Source organism: Heterodontus francisci, chromosome 4, assembly GCF_036365525.1.
Source record: "Heterodontus francisci isolate sHetFra1 chromosome 4, sHetFra1.hap1, whole genome shotgun sequence".
NCBI classification, from domain to species: domain Eukaryota; kingdom Metazoa; phylum Chordata; class Chondrichthyes; order Heterodontiformes; family Heterodontidae; genus Heterodontus; species Heterodontus francisci.
This window is the reverse complement of record NC_090374.1, coordinates 75,835,719-75,854,729: the sequence shown is the minus strand read 5'-3', so window position 1 is coordinate 75,854,729 and position 19,011 is coordinate 75,835,719. Positions and strand designations below refer to the sequence as shown.

General features: G+C 41.7%; 1 protein-coding gene across 4 annotated transcripts in view; it reads left to right on the top strand.

Annotated features, from left to right (window-relative positions):
* ell2 (elongation factor for RNA polymerase II 2) overlaps positions 1-19,011 on the top strand; it is a 214,071-nt gene that overhangs the window by 151,825 nt on the left and 43,235 nt on the right. For 2 of the 4 annotated variants that reach the window (XR_010974870.1, XM_068029729.1), the window contains exon 8: positions 4,102-4,654. Coding sequence is in view for 3 of the 4 variants with exons in the window: in XM_068029729.1 (XP_067885830.1) it covers positions 4,102-4,654 (553 nt within the window). In the remaining variant the exon portion in view is untranslated. Of the gene's footprint in view, positions 1-4,101; positions 4,655-8,178; positions 8,374-8,404; positions 8,898-19,011 lie in introns of those variants that run through there. The other 2 variants (XM_068029730.1, XM_068029731.1) reach the window with 2 other exon arrangements.

The following is a 19,011-nucleotide window of genomic DNA, read 5'->3' as shown; positions in this document are numbered from 1 at the left end:
CTCACAGGAAATGTGGTCCAATCGTGACTAATGAGAAGTTAAGGACTGTCTATTAGATTAACGAAAGAGGCTTATAATGTCAAATAGAGCCGTAAACCTGAGGATTGGGAGGATTTTAGAATTCGATAAAGAATGAGAATAAACTAGCAAGACACATGAAATCATATAAAAGCTTTTATAGATATGTAAAAAGGAAGAGATTAGCAGAAGTAAGCATAGTTTTCTTAGAGGCTGAGAAGGAGAAATTAAAATGGGGAATAAGGACATGGCAGAGACACGAAACAAATACTTTGCATCTGTCTTCATGGTACAAGACACAAAGATTTAACAAGAATGACAACATTAAATTAGAATTAGTGAAGAACTGGAGAAATTAATGGGACATATGTCAACAAATCTCCTGGACCTAATGGCCTACATCATCGGGTTTTTAAAGAGGTAACCGAGATAGCGGATATGTTGGTTTGGATCTTCTGGGGCTTAGTTGGTAACATTCTCGCCTCTAGGTCACAAGGTTGTGAGTTCAAGCCCCACCCTGAAACATAAGCATAAAAATCAAGGCTGGCACTCCAGTGTACTACTGAGGGAGTGCTGCACTGTCCTGAGGTGATCTTTCAGATGAGATTAAAGCAAGGCTCCATCTACCCCCTCAAGTGGATGTAAAAGATCACATGGCACTATTTTCAACATCACAAATTATCTGATCATTATCACATTGCTGTTTGTGGGAGTTTGCTGTATGTAAACTGGCTGTCACATTTCCTACATTTCATTTCAGAATGTAAAGCTGTAAAGCGCTTTGGCACTTCCTGTGGTTGGGGAAAGGCACTATATAAATGCAAGCCTTTCTTTTCCTTTTTTTTGCTGGAACTCCCTAGATTGTAAAATGGTCCCAGAGGATTGGAAGGTAATAAACGTTAACTCCGCTGTTCAAGAAAGGAGGGAGAGCGAAAATCAGGAACTTTAGGCTGGTGAGCCTGACTTCAGTAGTCGGGAAAATTCTAGAATCTTTTAGGGGAGTAGTAACAGGGTGCTTAGAAAATCACTGGGCAGAGCCAACATGGTTTCATGAAAAGAAAATGGTGTTTGACAATTCTTAGTATTTTGAGAGTCTAATTAGCAGGGTCGATGAGGGGAAATCAGTGGGTGTAATATATTTGGATTTTCAGCAGGCATTTGATATGATGTCACATGAAATGTTATACAAGATTAGGGTTTATGGGATTGAGGATTATGTTATATTAAGTTATGGATTGAGGATTGGCTAACAGAAAACAGTAGGAATAAACGAGTCATTTTTAGGATGGCAGGCTGTAACTAGCAGGGTACTGCAAGATTCAGTACTTGGACCTCAGCTATTTACAATCTACCAATGACTTAAATGAAGGAACCAAGTGTAATGTATCCAAGTTTGCTGGCGATGCAAAGTTAAGTGAGAAAGTAAGCTGTGACGAGGATGCAAAGAGGCTGCAAATGTATGTAGGCAGGTTAAGTAAGTGGGCAAGAACATGGCATTTGGAATTTAATGTGGAGAAGTTATCCACTTTGATCAGAAAGTAGAAAAGCAAACCTTTTTTCAAAAAAGGTGAGAGACTGGGAAATGTTGGTATTCAAAAAGACCTGGGTGTCCTTGTACACAAATCACAATTCACATGCAGGTACAGCAAGCAATTAGGAATGCCGTTATTACAAAGGAATTACATATGAGAGTAAAGAATTGCTGTTATATAGAGCCTTGGTGAGTAGTGTGCGCAGTTTTGGCCTCTACCTAAGGAAGAATATACTTGCCTTAGAGAGGGTGCAAGCAAGGTTCTCTAAATTGATTCCTGTGATGAGGGGTTTGGCCTATGAGGAGAGACTGAGTAGACTAGACCTATATTCCCCTGAGTTTAGGAGAATGAGAGGTGATCTCATTGAAATATATAAAATTAAGTGGCATGATATAGTCGATGTTGGGAGGCTGTTTTCCCCTGGCTGGGAGTCAGGAACTAGGCGTGATAGTCGTAGAATAAGATGTTGACCATGTAGGACTGACGAGAAATTTTTTCCTTCAAAGAATTATGAATCTTTGGAATTCTGTACCCAGAGGGCTGTGGATACTCAGTCGTTGACTATATTCAGGAAAGAGTTTGTTGGATTTTTTTTTTTGATCCTAAGGCCGATCAACGGATAGTTTGCAAAGGTGGGATTGAAGTAGAACATCAGTCATGATCTTATTGAATGGCTCAAAAGGCTGAATGGCATACTGCTACTCCGATTTTTATGTTAAAATTTGACACTGAACCACATAAGGCAATACTCGGGCATATGACCAAAAGCTTGGTCAGAGGCAGGATTTAAGGAGTATCTTAAAGGAGGGAAGAGTGGCAGGGAGGTTTCGGGAGGGATTGCCAGAGCTTTAGGACCTTGACATCTGAAGACATGACAGCCAATGGTGGAACAATTAAAAATCGGGGATTCGCTAGAGGCCAGAATTAGATGAGTGCAAATATGAGCGTTGTAGGGATGAAAGAGGTTAGAGATAGGGAGGGGCAAAACCATGGAGGACTTTGAAAACAAGGATGAGAATTTTAAAGTAGAGATGTTGGCTAACTGGAAACCCGTGTAGGTTAGCTAGTACAAGGGTGGTGGTTTTATGTGACTTGGTGTGAGTTAGGATACAGGCAGCAGAGTTTTGGATGACCTTGAGTTTATGAAAGGTGATAGATGCTGAAGTGCATTAGAATAGTCAAGTCTAGAGATAAAGGCATGGAGGAGGGTTTCCACGGAGTGCCAAGATTACCAGTGGTCTGCTTCAGTCTCTGGCAGCTGCCAGGGAGAGGGGTGGAGTTGGTAGCTAGGGAATGGAGTTTGTGACGGACTGAAGTTGATGGCTTTGGTCTTGCCAATATTTAGTTGGAGGAAATTTGATTTCGGACCAGCAGTCTGATAATTTAGAGGGGTTGAGAGGGGTGATTGTGAGGTGGAGCGGTGTATGGTCAGCGTACGTGTGGAAACTGACCCTGTATTTTTGGTTGTCACCAATGGGCAGCATGTCAGAGACTTCAGGCAGTCATGAAGGAAGAGGCATAGTTTAACACTGTTGCAGTTGCATAGGATGTCATTTATGATTTAATAAGTGCTATTTCAGTACTGTGACTAGTGTGATTCAAACATGGAGTTCTGAGAACGATGGACACAGATTTGAGAACCAACTGCATGTTTAAGCACTGGAGAGGAAAGGGAGGTAGGCGATGGGGTGGTGGTTTGCAAGGAGGGGTAAAGACTTTTTCAGGAGGTGGGTGATAGATTTGAAAGGGAAGGGGACAGTATAATATAATCTAACTTGGAGGGCAGGAAGGGAAGTTGAGTGGTCAGCTGTTCAATTGGAATAGAGTTGAGGCAGCAGGGAGTGGGTCTTGTGGACAAGTTGAACTTGGAGGGTACAAGGAGAGATAGGACAAAGAAAGATGCAAGTTCAAGCGTAGACTAAGGGGGAACTTAGAGGAAGTTTGGCTCAGTGGGTGAGGGGAAGGGTGGGAAGTGGCAGAGGCAACTGCATGATAGTTTCAGTTTTAATGGCAAAAGTCTGAGTTTCTTGCACTTGTTGATGAGAACCGAGACAGTGGGATAGGGTTTAAGAAGGCTGCATTAGAGGCCTGTTGGCCTAAACCATAGGGTTTTAAAAGAATTTTGTCATTGCTAGGAAATGAAACTATTTCCACTTCAGATATACAATGTCAGTATTAAAGACCAAGGTTCCATCCTACGCCATAGGTTATAATCTCAATTTCAGAAGAACAGCTGTATTGCATTAGTGTGACATAGTGAGCAGATTTTTATCCCATCAACCTGGGCTGATTCAAACCCAGGTCTCGGGCATGAAAGGACAATGTAATAGCCATACACTACCCATTCTGCAAATAGCATTTTGAAGTAGGTGTAAATGGAAATTGTAGCAAAGTATGCATGCTATGGCATAATTTTCAGAAAATAAGCTTGATGCATAATTAACCTGGGGTAAATTGCAAGAATGTAGGTACAGTACTCGGCTTTGAAAATATTTTGCTTTTCAAAAACTTTACTGAACAAAGCTTAATATTATCTATAATGTTTTTACAGAAGCGATCTCTGCCTTCAGATTTCATTGACCCACTAGCAAGCAAGAAGCCCAGAATATCTCACCTTACCAATCGTGTGCAACCAACCCTTAATGGTCACTTAAATCCCTCCAATGAGAAAACTGTTCTTCCTGCCCCAGTTGCTCCTCCTCATCCTCCTCCCCCTGCACCACCTCCTGTTCCACTTCCTGTTTCTATTGCTCATACTGTGAATTCTAACTCCAATTCCCCATGCACACCTGAAGGAAGGGGAACTCAAGATCTGCCAGTTGATGCTATTGGTCAAACTGGTGAAGGTTATGAGGACCAGCAAGTAAAACTTACCTCTAGGACTACAGTGGAAAGCCCACCACAGCAACTGGAGTGCTCAAAAATAATCAGCAAAGACTGTTCTTCTCATGGAAAATCAAAAAAGAAAGCTAAAAAACACAAAGACAAGGAAAAAGAAAAGGAGAAAAAGAACAAGGAGAAGAATGAGGAGAATAGCGAAGAATGTGGAAATGAAATTGAGGAACAAAATCCCATTCAAGATAAGGATGCCAATTCTGATTCAGGTATGTAATGAAGTTTGACATGATTAAATAGTCAGTCATCTTTTTACAGAAAGAGGCCATACAGCCCATCAAGTCCATGCTGGCTTTCTGTAGAGCAATCCAGTCAGCCCCATTCCTCCGTTCTATCCCCGTAGACCTGCAAGTTTATTTCCCGCAAGGGCCCATCCAATTTCCTTTTGAAATCATCAATTGCCTATGCTTCCAATGCTTTCGTCGGCACCGAGCTCCAGGTCATTACCACTCACTACATAAAATAAATTCTTCCTCGCATACCTCCTGTAATTGCCCAAAACTATCAATCCGTGTCCCCTAGTCATTGTACCATCGGCTAATGGGAACAGCTTTTCTTCGTCTACCTTATCTAAACCTGTAATAATCTTGTAGACCTCTATCAAATCTCCCCTCAGTGCAAATGAACCCCCAGGTGTCTCTTCCTGCACTCTGTTCCTGCATACTCTTTAGAACTGTGTCATTAAGTCTATATTTGCTTCAAGGAGAACAACCCCGGCTGCTTCAACTTAATCTTGTAGCTAAAATCCCTCATCCCTGGAACCATTCTGGTAAATCTCTGCACCCTTCAAGGATCCTCTCATCCTTCCTAAAGAGTGGTGACAAGAACTGGAGGCAGTACTCCAGATGGGGCCTAACCAGAGCTTTATAAAGGTTCAGCATTTCCCTGCTTTTGTATTCAGTGAAGCCCAAGATCCCGTATGCTTTACTAACCACTCTCTCAATATGTCCTGACAGCTTCAAAGATCTCAGTGCAAATGAACCCCCAGGTCTCTCTTCCTGAACTCTGTTCCTGCATACTCTTTAGAACTGTGTCATTAAGTCTATATTGCTTCTCCCTATCCCTTCTGCGAAAATGCATCACCTCTCACTTCTCTGTATTCAATTCCATCTGTCACTTGTCTGCCCATTCTGCTAACCTATGTATGTCATGTTGCAGTCTATTGGTATCATCCTCACTCTGCCGCACCTACAAGTTAGTTATCATTGTCAAATTTTGAAATTTTACTCTCTATTCCAATATCCAAGTAATTTATATGTATCGAAAAAGCAGTGGTTCTAGCACTGACCCTTCGGAAACACCACTGTCTATTATCCTTCAGTCTGAAAAACAATCATTTATCACGGACTTGCTGTTTTCTGTCCTTAAGCCAATTTTTTTACACAAGCTGGCACTGACCCTCCTATTCCATGAGCCTCCATTTTGTTAACCAGCCTTACAGAAAACTTCCAGTGCATTCCCTTCAACCTTTTCTGTTACTTCAAAAAAAACAATTGGATTAGTTAAGCATGATCTGCCTATTGCAAATCCATGCTGGCTCTCCTTAGTTAACTCAAGCCTCTCCAAGGGCCTGTTGATTTTTAAAAATCTGATTATTTTTTCTAAAATCTTACCACTGACATTGAACTGACTGCTCTGTTATTGCTCGGAATGTCTTTATACCCTTTCTTGAATAAGGGTGTCACATTTGCCACTCTCCAATCCTTTGGCCCCTCCCCCATATCTAGGGAAGATTATGGCAAGGCTTTCCACTATCTCCACCCCTACTTCCCTTAGCAACCTATGATGGAAGCCATCTGGAACAGGTGACTTATCCACTCTAAGCATAGCCAACCTTCCCAGTACATCCTGCCAATCATTTTTCACTCCATCCATTACTGCAACTATCTCCTGTCTGATATTTTGTCAGCACCAATCCAAAGTACTCAAGTATTTAAGCCTTGCCCTGCACCTCTAAGCATATATTATGCCCTTTGTCCCTAATGGGCCCCACCCACTTCTTACCACATGCTTACCATTTATAAGACTGTAGTGGTTCGGCAGCTCACCACCTCCTTCTTGAGGGCAATTCAGGATGGGCAATAAATGCTGGCCTAGCCAGTGACTCCCACATCTGATGAATGAATTTTTTTTTTAAAATGCTGGTAGACTATTTTTCGGTTCCCTTTTGTGTTAACTGTCATTCTGTTCTCATTTGGTAGTTGCCCATCTTATTTTCCTCTTCTCTTCCCCTCGCAACTACTTGTATTTGGCTTGATTTCTCACTTGAAGAATTCTCCTAATATGCATCATACACCTTTTTTAAAAAAAAAAATTCTTCATATTCTTTATTTCCCTTATCATCCACAGAGCCCTGGTTTTGCTTCCCCTACTTTTCTCTTTTGTTGGAATGTACTTAATCTGTATCTCAAATAGATTACCCATTGTTCCGTTGACTCTTTTTCCTGTTGGTCTTTGGTTCAGTTTTACCCTGGCTAGATCCCCCTTATCCCATTGAAGTTGGCGATCTTCCAATTTAGAGATAAAGTTAGCTGAATCAGTCGTTACAGCAGAATGAGGCCATTTGGCCCATCGTATCTGCACTGACTCTCTGAAAGACCACTTCCCTCAGTTCCGTTCCCCTGCCTTCTACCCGTAACTCTGCACATTCTTCCTTTTCATAAAGCTGTCTTAATTCCCTTTAGAATGCTTCAATTGAACCTGTCTCCACTGCACTCAGGCAGCGCGTTCCAGACCTTAACCACGCATTGCGTGAAAAAGTTTTTCCTCATTTTTTTTGCTGCTTTTACCAAATATTTTAAATCTGTGCCCTCTCGTTCTCGATTCTTTCACGAGTGGGAAAAGTTTATCTCTCTCTACTCTGTCCAGACCCCTCATGATTTTGAATACCTCTATCAAATCACCTCTCAGCCTTCTCTTCTCCAAGGAAAAAAGTCCCAACTTCTCCAGTCTGTCTTCATAACTGAAATTCCTCATCCCTGGAACCATTCTTGTGAATCTTTTCTGTACTCTCTCCAATGCCCTCACGTCTTTCCTACAGTGCGATGCCCAGAATTGGATGCAATAGCCCGGCTGAGGCTGAATTAGTGTCTTATACAAGTTCAACATAACTTCCTTGCTCTTGTACTCTATGGCCCATTAATAAAGCCCAGGATAATGTATGCTTTATTAACCGCTGTCTTAACCTTCAGTGACTTTTGTACATACACACCTTGGTCCCTCTGCTCCTGCATCCCCATTAGAATTGTACCCTTTATTTTATATTGTGTCTCCATGTTCCTACCAGAATGAGTCACTTCATATTTCTCTCCATTGAATTTCATCTTCCACCTGTCTGCCCATTCCACCAAACACAATAAAAGGAGAACTCCAGAGTTTTGTTTGTGCATGACTGCAATGTTTGTAAATTTGCAACATTGAAAAATTTGGAAGATGTGAATTCACAGGTATTGTTCCTGGGTATATTTTGGAATGCAGACCAAGACCTGATATTCATATGCAACTAAATCCCAAATGAGTTCTTTTTAAAAAGACTTCCTTATATTCTTTTCCCATAGTTCCTTTTATATGATTTAATTTAAAAAAGCCTTCATGTGTTGGAGCCATTTCTGTGGGTTGAGGCAAATAATATGTGCTTCAAAGTTACCCCTTATTTCACACGTTTGATTTTGTTATGAAGATGCTTTTATATTTTTAACGTTTTTTTGAGGACTTCTATAAATTGTGGCGATAGGTTCATTGGAAGGCTGAAGATTTCATAGGAGCTGGACTTTGCTTTGTTAGTTTATTGAAAGGGCACATGTTATTTAAAAACAACCTTGCTGGAAGTCATGTGCTTTAAGCTCAATAAACAACAGAAACCTTGGTGACCTGAGGAAGATGTCTACAGCGAAGCCACATGTCAATGTTTATGGAGGTCAAGAGGTTGACTTTCTGTTTTGGGTTTGGATTGTTTTCAGTTCATTTGGGGTGTGAACTGTTTTGAAGACAGTTGGCTTTGCCTGCCAAGGAAAAAGGAACCACCCAGCTCACCTCTTTCTCTACCTCTTTGAAGAAACCCTGCAAAGATCCAGCGTGGGAGAGCTAAAATCCCTGGTGCTGCATCTCTCCTGAGAAGCTGAAAAACACTGCGATTCAAGTGTGCTGATGCTACATGTCTCCTGGAAAGCCTACCAGATGATTTCTTGACATCTCCAGATGAATTGCTTCTGAAAAGATCCCAGTGACCTGTCTCCCTTTACCTGGATGCCAGACAAAAACGACAACTGACATCCTTCCATAACTCTTCCCTTTTATTTCAAGAATTAGCACGTATTTGGCCATTTTTTTTTTGTCTCTTTGTAACAGACCTCTGCAGAGCGAATTTATGTGTGTAGGGAATTGAAAAAGGGAATTTAATATTTCAATCTGTGTTAATGCTTTGCTTCATTACTGGATAAAGTATTGGTAATTTTGTTCATTTAAGAAACCTGGTTGGTGTATTTTATTCTGGGGTAAAAAAAGTAGAATATATGATTGACCGAATCGGTGACAGGGTCAACATTTTAAAAATGTATGTTGAGCTGCTGAGAAGTGGTTCTAGAAACGACAATGCACTCCTCCCACCTCAGTCGTAACAGTTTTCATGTAACTTATGCATGCAGATGATATTTCAGTGAAAAGCTGATTTGAATGCCTTTGGCGATTGGAAGGCATAGACAAAGCATAGTAATCAGTTTAATAAAGACAATGGGACATTATGTTTAAGATTGCTAATACAATGGCATTAGGAATATAATTTTATCAGCATTCGTAATCCAATCCTAGCATTTGGGATAATTAGCTACTCATTATAATGAAGGATCAAAGTTTATATGCAAACATACAAACATGGAGCAGGAGTAGGCCCTTTGAGCCTGCTCCACCATTCAATAAAATCAAGCTGATCTGATTGTAACCTCAACTCCACATTCCCACCTACCCCCAATAACCTTTCACCCCCTTGCTTATCAGGAATCCGTTTACCTCTGCCGTAAAAATATTCAAAGGCTCTTATTCAAAAGGTGGTGGAAGCAGAGTTCCAAAGACTCGTGACCCTCAAAGAAAAAATTTCTCCTAATCTCTATCTTAACCCCTTATTTTTAAATAGTGACCCCCAGTTCTAAATTCTCCCACAAGAGGAAACATCCTTTCCACATCCACCATGTTAAGATCCCTCAGGAGCTTTTATTTCAATCAAGTCGCCTCTTACCATTCCAGGTATTAAGTCTAGTAAACCATCTCCGAACGTTTCCAACGCATTTATATCCTTCCTTAAATAAGGAGACCAATATTGTACACACTACTGCAGATGTGGGATCACCAATGCCCTGTATAACTGAAGCATAACCTCCCTACTTTTGTATTCCAATTCCCTCGCAATAAACAATACCATTCTATTAGCTTTCCTAACCACTTTTTGTACCTGCATACGAACCTTTTGTGATTCATGCACTGAGTGCTGCTGGAGGGCACGGAGTGTGAAGAAGGGAGTTTGGTGAGTGAGTGAATTTTAAGGGTTAATCTCTCAAGACTATTTTTGTTTTGTTTCTATCTCGCAATTAATTGAAATTCCTGTGTCAGCTAAGTTAGGTTTCTTGCAGTTTTAAACAGGGATATACTAACACTCGAGTAGCTGAAGCTAGTTAATTAGGTAGCTAGCTTAAACTGGTTTCTGAGCTTTAGCAGAGCTGACAGCATTGTTTTCAGAGTATAAATGGAAGGGACTCTCAGTGCTGCTTATCTGCATTGAGTGCTGCTGGAGGGCACAGTGTGAAGAAGGGAGTTTGGTAAGGAGGGTAAATAAATTTGAGTGCAGAGTGTAAAGTGGGAGTTTGGTGCGTGAGGGAGGGGCTTCTTCTAGCTTTTTTCAACCTCCAGCTACCCCTCTCTTCAGTACAGGGGAAGAAGTTGATTGGTGAGTAACTGGTAAGTTATTTTACTTCATTGTAATAAGTTTTTAAAGTTACATTATGGCAGGTCAGCTTGGCCTGGCCAAGTGGAATGTATGTCCTGCGGTATGTGGCAAGTCATGGATGCACCACATGTCCTAGACTAACACAGCTGCAGGAAGTGTCACCGGATGCAGAGGCTTGAGCTCCGGGTTTCGGAATTGAGCGGCGGCTAAAATCACTGTTGTGCATCCGCAAGGCAGAGAACTATGTGGATAGCATGTTTAGAGAGGTGGTCACACCACAGGTTAGGAGCATGCAGGCAGAGAGGGAAAGGGTGACTGCCAGGCAGTCTAAGAGAACCAGGCAGGCAGTGCAGGAGTCCTCTGAGTCTATCTTGCTTGCTAATTGGTTTTCCATTTTGGATACTGGTGAGAGCGATGGTTCCTCGGGGGAGTGCAGTCGGAGCAAAGTCTGTGGCACCATGGGTGGCTCAGCTGCACAGGAGGGGAGGAAGAAGAGTGGAAGAGCAACAGTGATAGGGGATTCGATAGTCAGGGGATCAGACAGGCGTTTCTACAGCAGTAAACATGACTCCAGGATGGTGTGGTGTCTCCCTGGTGCCAGGGTCAAGGATGTCACGGAGCGGCTACAGGACATCCTTCTGGGGGAGGCTGAACAGCCAGAGGTTGTGGTCCACATTGGTACCAGTGACAGGTAGGAAGAGGGATGGGGTCCTGAAAGCAGATTTTAGGGAGTTAGGAAGGCAATTTAAAAGCAGGACTTCTAAAGCAGTAATCTCAGGATTACTCCCAGTACCACATGCTAGTGAGCATAGGAATAGGAGGATTGATAAATTGAACACGAGGCTGGAAAATTGGTGGAGGGAGGGCATCAGATTTCTGAGGCATTGGGACTGGTTCTGGGGCAGATGGGACCTGTACAAGATGGACGGGCTACACCTTAACAGGACTGGAACTAACGTCCTTGCTAGTGCTGTTAGGGAGGGTTTAAATTTGCTTATCGGGGGTGGGAACCTGCACGGTAGTTCAAATTGGAAGGAAGTAAAGCTGGTAACAGGAGGTCGAAAAGTAGCAAGTTACGTTAGAAGGCAGACGAAACAAAAGCGAGCATCAACTAGGCTTAGAATGCAGAATGTCAAGAAGATGAGATTAAGGGTACTCTACCTGAGTGCACGCAGCATTCACAGCAAGGTAGATGACTTAAAGGCCCAAATAGAGGTAAATAGGTATGATCTAATTGCCATAACTGAAACATGGCTACAGGGTGACCAAGACTGGGAACTGAATATTCAAGGATGTTTGACATTTAGGAAGGACAGGCAAAAAGGAAAAGGTGGTGGTGTTGCACTGATAAGGGATGGGATCAGTACATTAGCAAGGGAGGATTTCAGATCGGAAGAACAAAATGTGGAATCTGTTTGGTGCAGCTAAGAAACAGCAAAGGGCCGCAAACATTGGTAGGAGTTGTTTATAGGCTACCAAACAGTAGTGGTAGTGTGGGGCACGGTATTAATCAGGAGATTATAGAAGCATGTAGCATGGGTGAATTCGATCTGCATATAGACTGGGTAAATGAGTACTAATGCTGTGGAGGACGAGTTTCTGGAGTGTTAGGGATGGTTTTCTAGAGCAGTATGTTGGGGTACCGACTAGAGAACAGGCTATTTTAGATCTAATATTATGTAAGGGGAAAGGGCTAATAAATCTTGTTGTAAAAGAACCTTTAGGGATGAGTGACCATAACCTAATAGAATTTTACTTTGTTTGAAAGTGAGGTAGTTCAAATCTGAAGCCAGGGTGTTAAATTTGAACAAAGGAAATTATGAGGAGCAAATTGGCTGAGATGGATTGGGAAAATACATTAAAAGGTGTAACAGTACATCGGCAATGCCTAGTTTTTAAAGAACTATTACAGTCTACAGCAACTATACATTCCTTGAAGGCACAAAAACCCCAAAAGCAAAGGCTGTCAACCATTGATAACAAAGGAAGTTAGCGGTAAGATTAAAAGAAAAGGCCTATAAAGTTGCCAGAAATAGCAGTAAACCTGAGGATTGGGAGGATTTTCAAATACAGCAAAGGAGGACAAAGAAACTGATCAAGGGAGAATAGAATATGAATGTAAGCTAGCAAAAAATATAAAAATGGACTGTAAAAGCTTCTATTGGTGCATAAAAAGGAAACATTTGGCTAAGACAAATGTGGGTCCCTTACAGAAGAGTCAGGAGAATTTATAGTGGGGAATAGAGAAATGGCAGAGAAGCTAAATGATTACTTTGTGTCTGTCTTCACTGAGGAAAATGCAAGAAATCTCCCAGAATTAGGGATCCAAGGGATTAGGGGGAAGGAGGAATTGAAGGAAGTTAGCATTAGTAAGGTTGTATTGGAGAAATTAATGGGGCTGAAGGTTGATAAGTCCCCAAGACCTGATATTCGACATCCCAGAGTATTGCGAGGTAGCTATGGAGATAGTGGATGCATTGGTGATCATCTTCCAAAGTTTGTTCTGCAGATTCTGGCGCAGTTCCTGCAGATTGGAAGGTTGCAATTGTCACCCCCTATTTAAGAAGAGGGAGAGAGAAAACGGGGAACTACAGACCTGTTAGCCTTCCATAAGTCGTCGGGAAAATGCTAGAATCTATTCTAAAGGATAATAACTTGGATAATCATCTGGGCATAGTCAATGTGGATTTATGAATGGGAAATAGTGTTTGATGAACCTGTTGGAGTTTTTTGAGGATGTTACTAACAGAATTGATAAAAGGGAGTCAGTGGATGTGGTATCCTTGGGTTTTCAAAAGGCTTTTTATAAAGTCCCCCACAGGAGTTTGTTTCGCAAAATTAAAGCACATGGGATAGGAGGTAATATACTGGCATGGATTAAGGATTGGTTCACAGGCAGAAAGCAGAGAGTAGGAGTAAATGGGTCATTCTCGCATTGGCAGGCTATGACTAGTGGGATACCGTAGGGATCAGTGCTTGGGCCCCAGTTGTTCACAATATATATCAATGATTTGGATGTGGGGACCAAGTGTAGTATTTCCAAGTTCATGGATGACACAAAACTAGGTGGGAATGTGTATTGTGAGGAAGATGCAAAGCGGCTTCAAGGGGATTTGGACAGACTTAGTGAGTGGGCAAGAACGTGGCAGGTGGAATATAATGTGGAAAAATGTGAGGTTATCCCCTTTGGTAGGAGGAATAGATGTGCAGAGTATTTCTTAAATGATAAATTAGAAAGTGTAGATGTACAAAGGGACCTGGGTGTCCTTGTCAATAAGTCACTGGAAGCTAACATGCAGGTGCACCAAGCAATTAAGAAGGCTAATGGTACATTATCCTTTATTGCAAGAGGATTTGAGTGCAGGAGTAGTGAAGCCTTGTTTCAGTTGTATAGAACTTTTTGGTTAGACTGCACCTGGAGTACAGTGTGCTGTTCTGGTCCCCTCACCTTAGGAAGGATATTATTGCCAAAGAGGGAGTGCAATGAAGGTTCACCAGACTTGTTCCTGGGATGGCGGGACTGCCCTATGAAGAGAGATTAGGGAAACTGGGCCTGTAATCTCTAGCGTTCCGAAGAATGAGAGCTGATCTCATTGAAGCCTACAAAATACTTAAAGGGATAGACAGGGTGGATGCAGCTAAGATGTTTCCCCTGGTTAGGGAGTCTAGAACCAGGGGACACTGTTTCAAAATAAGGGGGAAGGACAGAGATGAGGAGAAATTTCTTTACTCGGAGGTTGTGAATCTTTGGAATTCTCTACCTCTGAGGGCTGTGGAAGCTCAGTCATTGAGCATGTTTAAAGCAGCGATTGACTGCTTTCTAAATAGAAATGACATAAAGGGACATGAGGTAGTGTGGGAAAAAGGCATTGAAGTGAATGATCAGCCATGATTGTATTGAATGGCGGAGCAGGCTCAATGGGCTGATTGATCTATTCCTGTTCCTATGTACTTGGATACCCAGATCCCTCTGCATTTAGAGCTCTGCAGTCTCTCACCATTTAGATAATGTGGTTTTTTTATTCTTCCTGCCAAAATGGACAATTTCACATTTTCCCACATTGTACTCTGTTTGCCAGGTATTTGCCCACTCACTTAACCTATCTATATCCCTTTTGTAGCCTCTTCACAACTTAATTTCCCACCTATCTTTGTCATCAGTAAATTTAGCAATCATACCTTTGGTCCCTTCATCCAAATCATTTATATAAATTGTAAAATGTTGAGGCACCATGCTGATCCCTGTGGCACACCACTTGTTACATGCCAACCAGAAAATGACCCATTTATGCCTACTTACTGTTTCCTGTTAGCTAGCCAATCTTCTTTGCATACCAATATGTCACCCCTACCCCATGAGCTTTTATTTTCTGCAATAACCATTGATGTGGCACCTTATCAAATGCCTTCTGGAAATCTAAGTACAGTACATCCACCAGTTCCCCTTTATCTCTCTCATGGTTTTTCAAAGAACTCCTATAAATTGGTTAAACCTGATTTCCCTTTCACAAAACCATGTTGACTCTGCCTGATTACATAGAATTTTTCTAAATGCCCTGCTATAATGTCTTTGATAGTAGCTTCTAGCATTTTCCATAAGACAGATGTTGAGCTATCTGGCCTGTAGTTTCCTGCTTTCTGTCTCCCTTTTTGAATAGAGGAGTTACATCCACTATTTTCCAGTCTAATGGAACCTTCCCTGAATCTAAGGAATTTTGGAAAATGGAAACCAATGCATCAACTATCTCGCTAGCCACTTTAAGAACCCTAGGATAAAGTCCATCAGGAGACGAGGCCTTGTCAGCCCAAAGCTCCAACAATTTGTTCAGTACTGCTTCCCTGGTAATTTTCATGAGTTCCCCTCTTCCATTTCTTGATTAACAGCTATTTCTGGGATGTTACTTGTATCCTCAATAGTGAACACCGATGCAAAATACCTGTTCAGTTCATCTGCCATCTCCTTATTTTCCATTATTAATTCCCCAGACTTGCTTTCTGTAGGACCAGTGCTCTTTGTTAACTCATTTCTTTTTAAATTATCTTTAGGAACTCTTGCTATCTGTTTTGATATTTCTAGCTGTCTTTCTCTCGTACTCTACTTTTTCCCTCCTTATCAATCTTTGTCATATTCTGCCCAGTCGTCTGACCTGCCACCCATTTTTGCGCAATTATATGCTTTTTCTTTAAGTTTGATACTGTTTTTAACTTTTAGTTAACCACAGTGGGTCCTTCCCCTGGAATTTTTCTTTCTCGTCTGAATATATCTATTCCGTGTATTCTGAAATGTCCCCTTAAATATCTGCCACTGCATCTGTATTGACCTATCTCTTAACTTAATTTGCCGGTTCACTTGCCCTTATTTAAGTTTAAAATACTAGTCTTGTACCCATTTATCTCTCCCTCAGACTGTGTAAAATTCAATCATATTATGATTGCTACCTAGGGGCACCTTCGCTATGACTTCATCAATCAATTCTATCTTGTACACTACCAAGTCTAGTATAGCCTGCTCTCTAGCTCCGGAACGTGCTGTTCTAAGAAACAACCCCGAAAACATTCTATGAACTCATGTAGGCTACCTTTGCCCATCTGATTTTTCCAGTCTATATGTAGGTTAAATTGATTATCCACGTACCTTTCTGACAAGCTCCCATTATTTCTTCCTTTTATACTTTGTCCTACCTTGTGGTTATTGTTAGGGGACTTGTACACCACTCCCATGAGTGACTTCTTTTATGATTTCTCATCTCTACCCAAACTGCTTCTATCCTAGGTTCTGAATTTAGGTCATTCCTCTCTAATGTGCCAATACTGTCATTAATTAACAGTGTCACCCCTCCACCTTTTTCCTAGCTTCCTGCCCTTCCTAAATGCCACGTACCTTTCAATATTCTATGTCCTAATCTATGTCATCCTGCAGCCGTGTCTCTGTAATGGCTATCAGATTGTACCTACTTATTTCTATTTGCGCTATCAGTTCATCTGTTTTGTTTTGAATGATACGTGCAGTCAGATACAGAGCCTTTAGTTTTATCCTTATTATTTTTGTAATGTCTGGCCTTGACTGCTGATTTACTCTTCGATTTGTACTCTCTATCCCTTCCTGTCATGGTCTGTTTATCATTTTCCACATTAATACCTTTCTCTCTTGCTTTGTCTCCACTTTGATTTACCACAGCTTCCCAAATTGTATTCCTTTGCCCCACTATTTTTCATTTCAAATGCTCTCTACTTCCCTAGTTATGCATCCCCAGCACTGTTCAGGTGTAGACAGTCCCAAAGGTACAGCCCCACTTTCCCCAGTACATGTGCTAGTGTCCCACAAACCGGAACCCACTTCTACCGCACCAGTCATTGAGCCACGCATTCATTTATTTAATCTTTCTTGCCCTATGCCAATTTGCACATTGCTCACTTAATAATCCAGAGATCATTATCTTTGAGGTTCTGTTTTATTTGGTGCCTAGCTCCTCATACTGACTATGCATTGCCACCTTCCTTGTCTTGTCTATGTTATTGGTACCTACATGGACCACGACAACTGGATCCTCCCCCTCCCCTATAAGTTCCTTTCCAGCCCTGAGCAGATGTCCCGAACCCTGCAGGCAACACAGCCTTCTGGACTTCCGCTCTTTGCTGCAGAGAACAGTGTCAATTCCTCTCTCTATACTGTCCCCTACTATCACTACGTTCCTTTTTGCTCCCCCCACTTGAATGGCTTCCTGTACCATGGTGCCATGGTCCGGTTGCTCATCCACGCAGCAGCCCCCACTGTCGTCCAAGCAAGCTGAAAGAAGCTCGGACCTGTTGGGCAATGGCAAAGGCTGATGCTCCTGCCCTCTGGGTCCCCTTACCTGCCTCAGCTGCAGCCACACTGTGCCATCCCTGATTACTGACCAAATCAGAAGTCCCTATCCTAAGGGGTGTGACCGCCTCCTGGTCCAGGTAACTTTCCCCCTCCCTGATGTGTCAGTGTCTGCAGCTCGGCTTCCAGCTGAATGACTCTTAGCCGAAGCTCCTCGAGCCACAAACATTTACTGCAGACATATTTGCCCTGGATCACACCGGCATCTGGACGCTCCCACATGCTGCAGTTGTGACAAATCACCTGTCCTGCCATCCTTAATGTGTTTTAATTAACTAATGATTTTATTCAATTATTTTAAATCTATTTTATTAACCTAACCACCAGTTCCTGTACTATTTTAAACCTTAGGAATAGAGTAGACTTCAACCATTTACCATATACTCAACAAACAGCTAGCTTCTTCCCCGAACTCCCAGCAATCTGTTCAAGTCGCAGTCTAAATCCTCTCCTGTCCCCCTGCTTCTCTCTGAATCTCTAAGCTTTTGACGTGCTTTTTAAATCCTCTGATCTCCCACTGCTTCTCTGCAGGTGGTACTTCCTCTCTTCCCTTCCTCTCCATTTCTTGAGACTTTCTATATTAAAAATCCTGTGTGGCATGCACTTCCTGAACATACATTACGCCTTGTAATGTTTGTTAAAATTTTCAATGGAAAACACTTGTAGATACAGTTATAAATCAAAACTCTAGCTAAACATAGATGTTTCACATTCACTTGGTGCGTTCTCAGTGGTCAACAATTGTATTAACATGTTTTGGAGGGAGAGAATGTGAATCAAGTTAATCACTCAGATGCTTTTTGGGGGAAAAACATTTGCCGGCTTTCTCAATGAAATGATCAACGTACAATTTCAGACCATCAAAAAGTTACATATTTCATGAGCTGATATGTTTCTTTTGACATTTAGAAAACAAAACTAATATTGTTTATCAAGAATGTGTTTCCTTTTCAGCTATTTTCCTTTTATTTCAATTGGAAATTAAGTTTGAAAACTCAGTTTTGAGATTTAAGCATATTTTTATATTAAAGGTTGAAAACCATACAATAAACTACTGAGCGATTTGATTTCATTTATTGGCTATAGAAATTTATGCTTACTAAAGACCCTACATGTTGGCAAACACGCTAACCGTGCACTAAAGGATGACTTTTATGATTGTTTGCTACAAATGCATATCAGAAGATTGCAGACCCCAGCCATGATTTTCCACATTAATTTGGCCTACTTCAGGAATGTTGAAATAGAAAATTTACCCTTTAATACTTCAAGACAGGAACTGGTTAATGGGGTAAATGGTGCAATGTTGAAATAGAAGATTTACCCATGAATGCTTCACGGCAGGAACTAGTTAATGGGGGAAAATGGTGCAGGAGATATGAGGGCACAAAAGGGACTGCAGATGGATCTGAGCAGGAACCAAGCGATAGGTGGGGGGATACCTGAAGGGGCTAGGGACATTCTTGGTCCCATTTTCCTGGGCTCTCCTCCCCATCCCGTCACTACTGATTATGAATTCTCTGTGCTCTGAACCACTCATATCCTGCATCCCAGGACCCCATACTCCCAATTTCTATCCCTATTCCCAAACTCCAGCCACCATTGCACCCCGAAGCAACAGCAGTCATAAATCCCTAAATTGCATTTCCAGTGTTTAATCCCAAGGTTGTAACCAAGCTTCCAGATGCTGTCACCTTCTCTCTGATCCAAGGAGCCCTTGAAATAAAGCCAGACTGAGATGCTGTGTCAGTACTGCCAGACCCCTG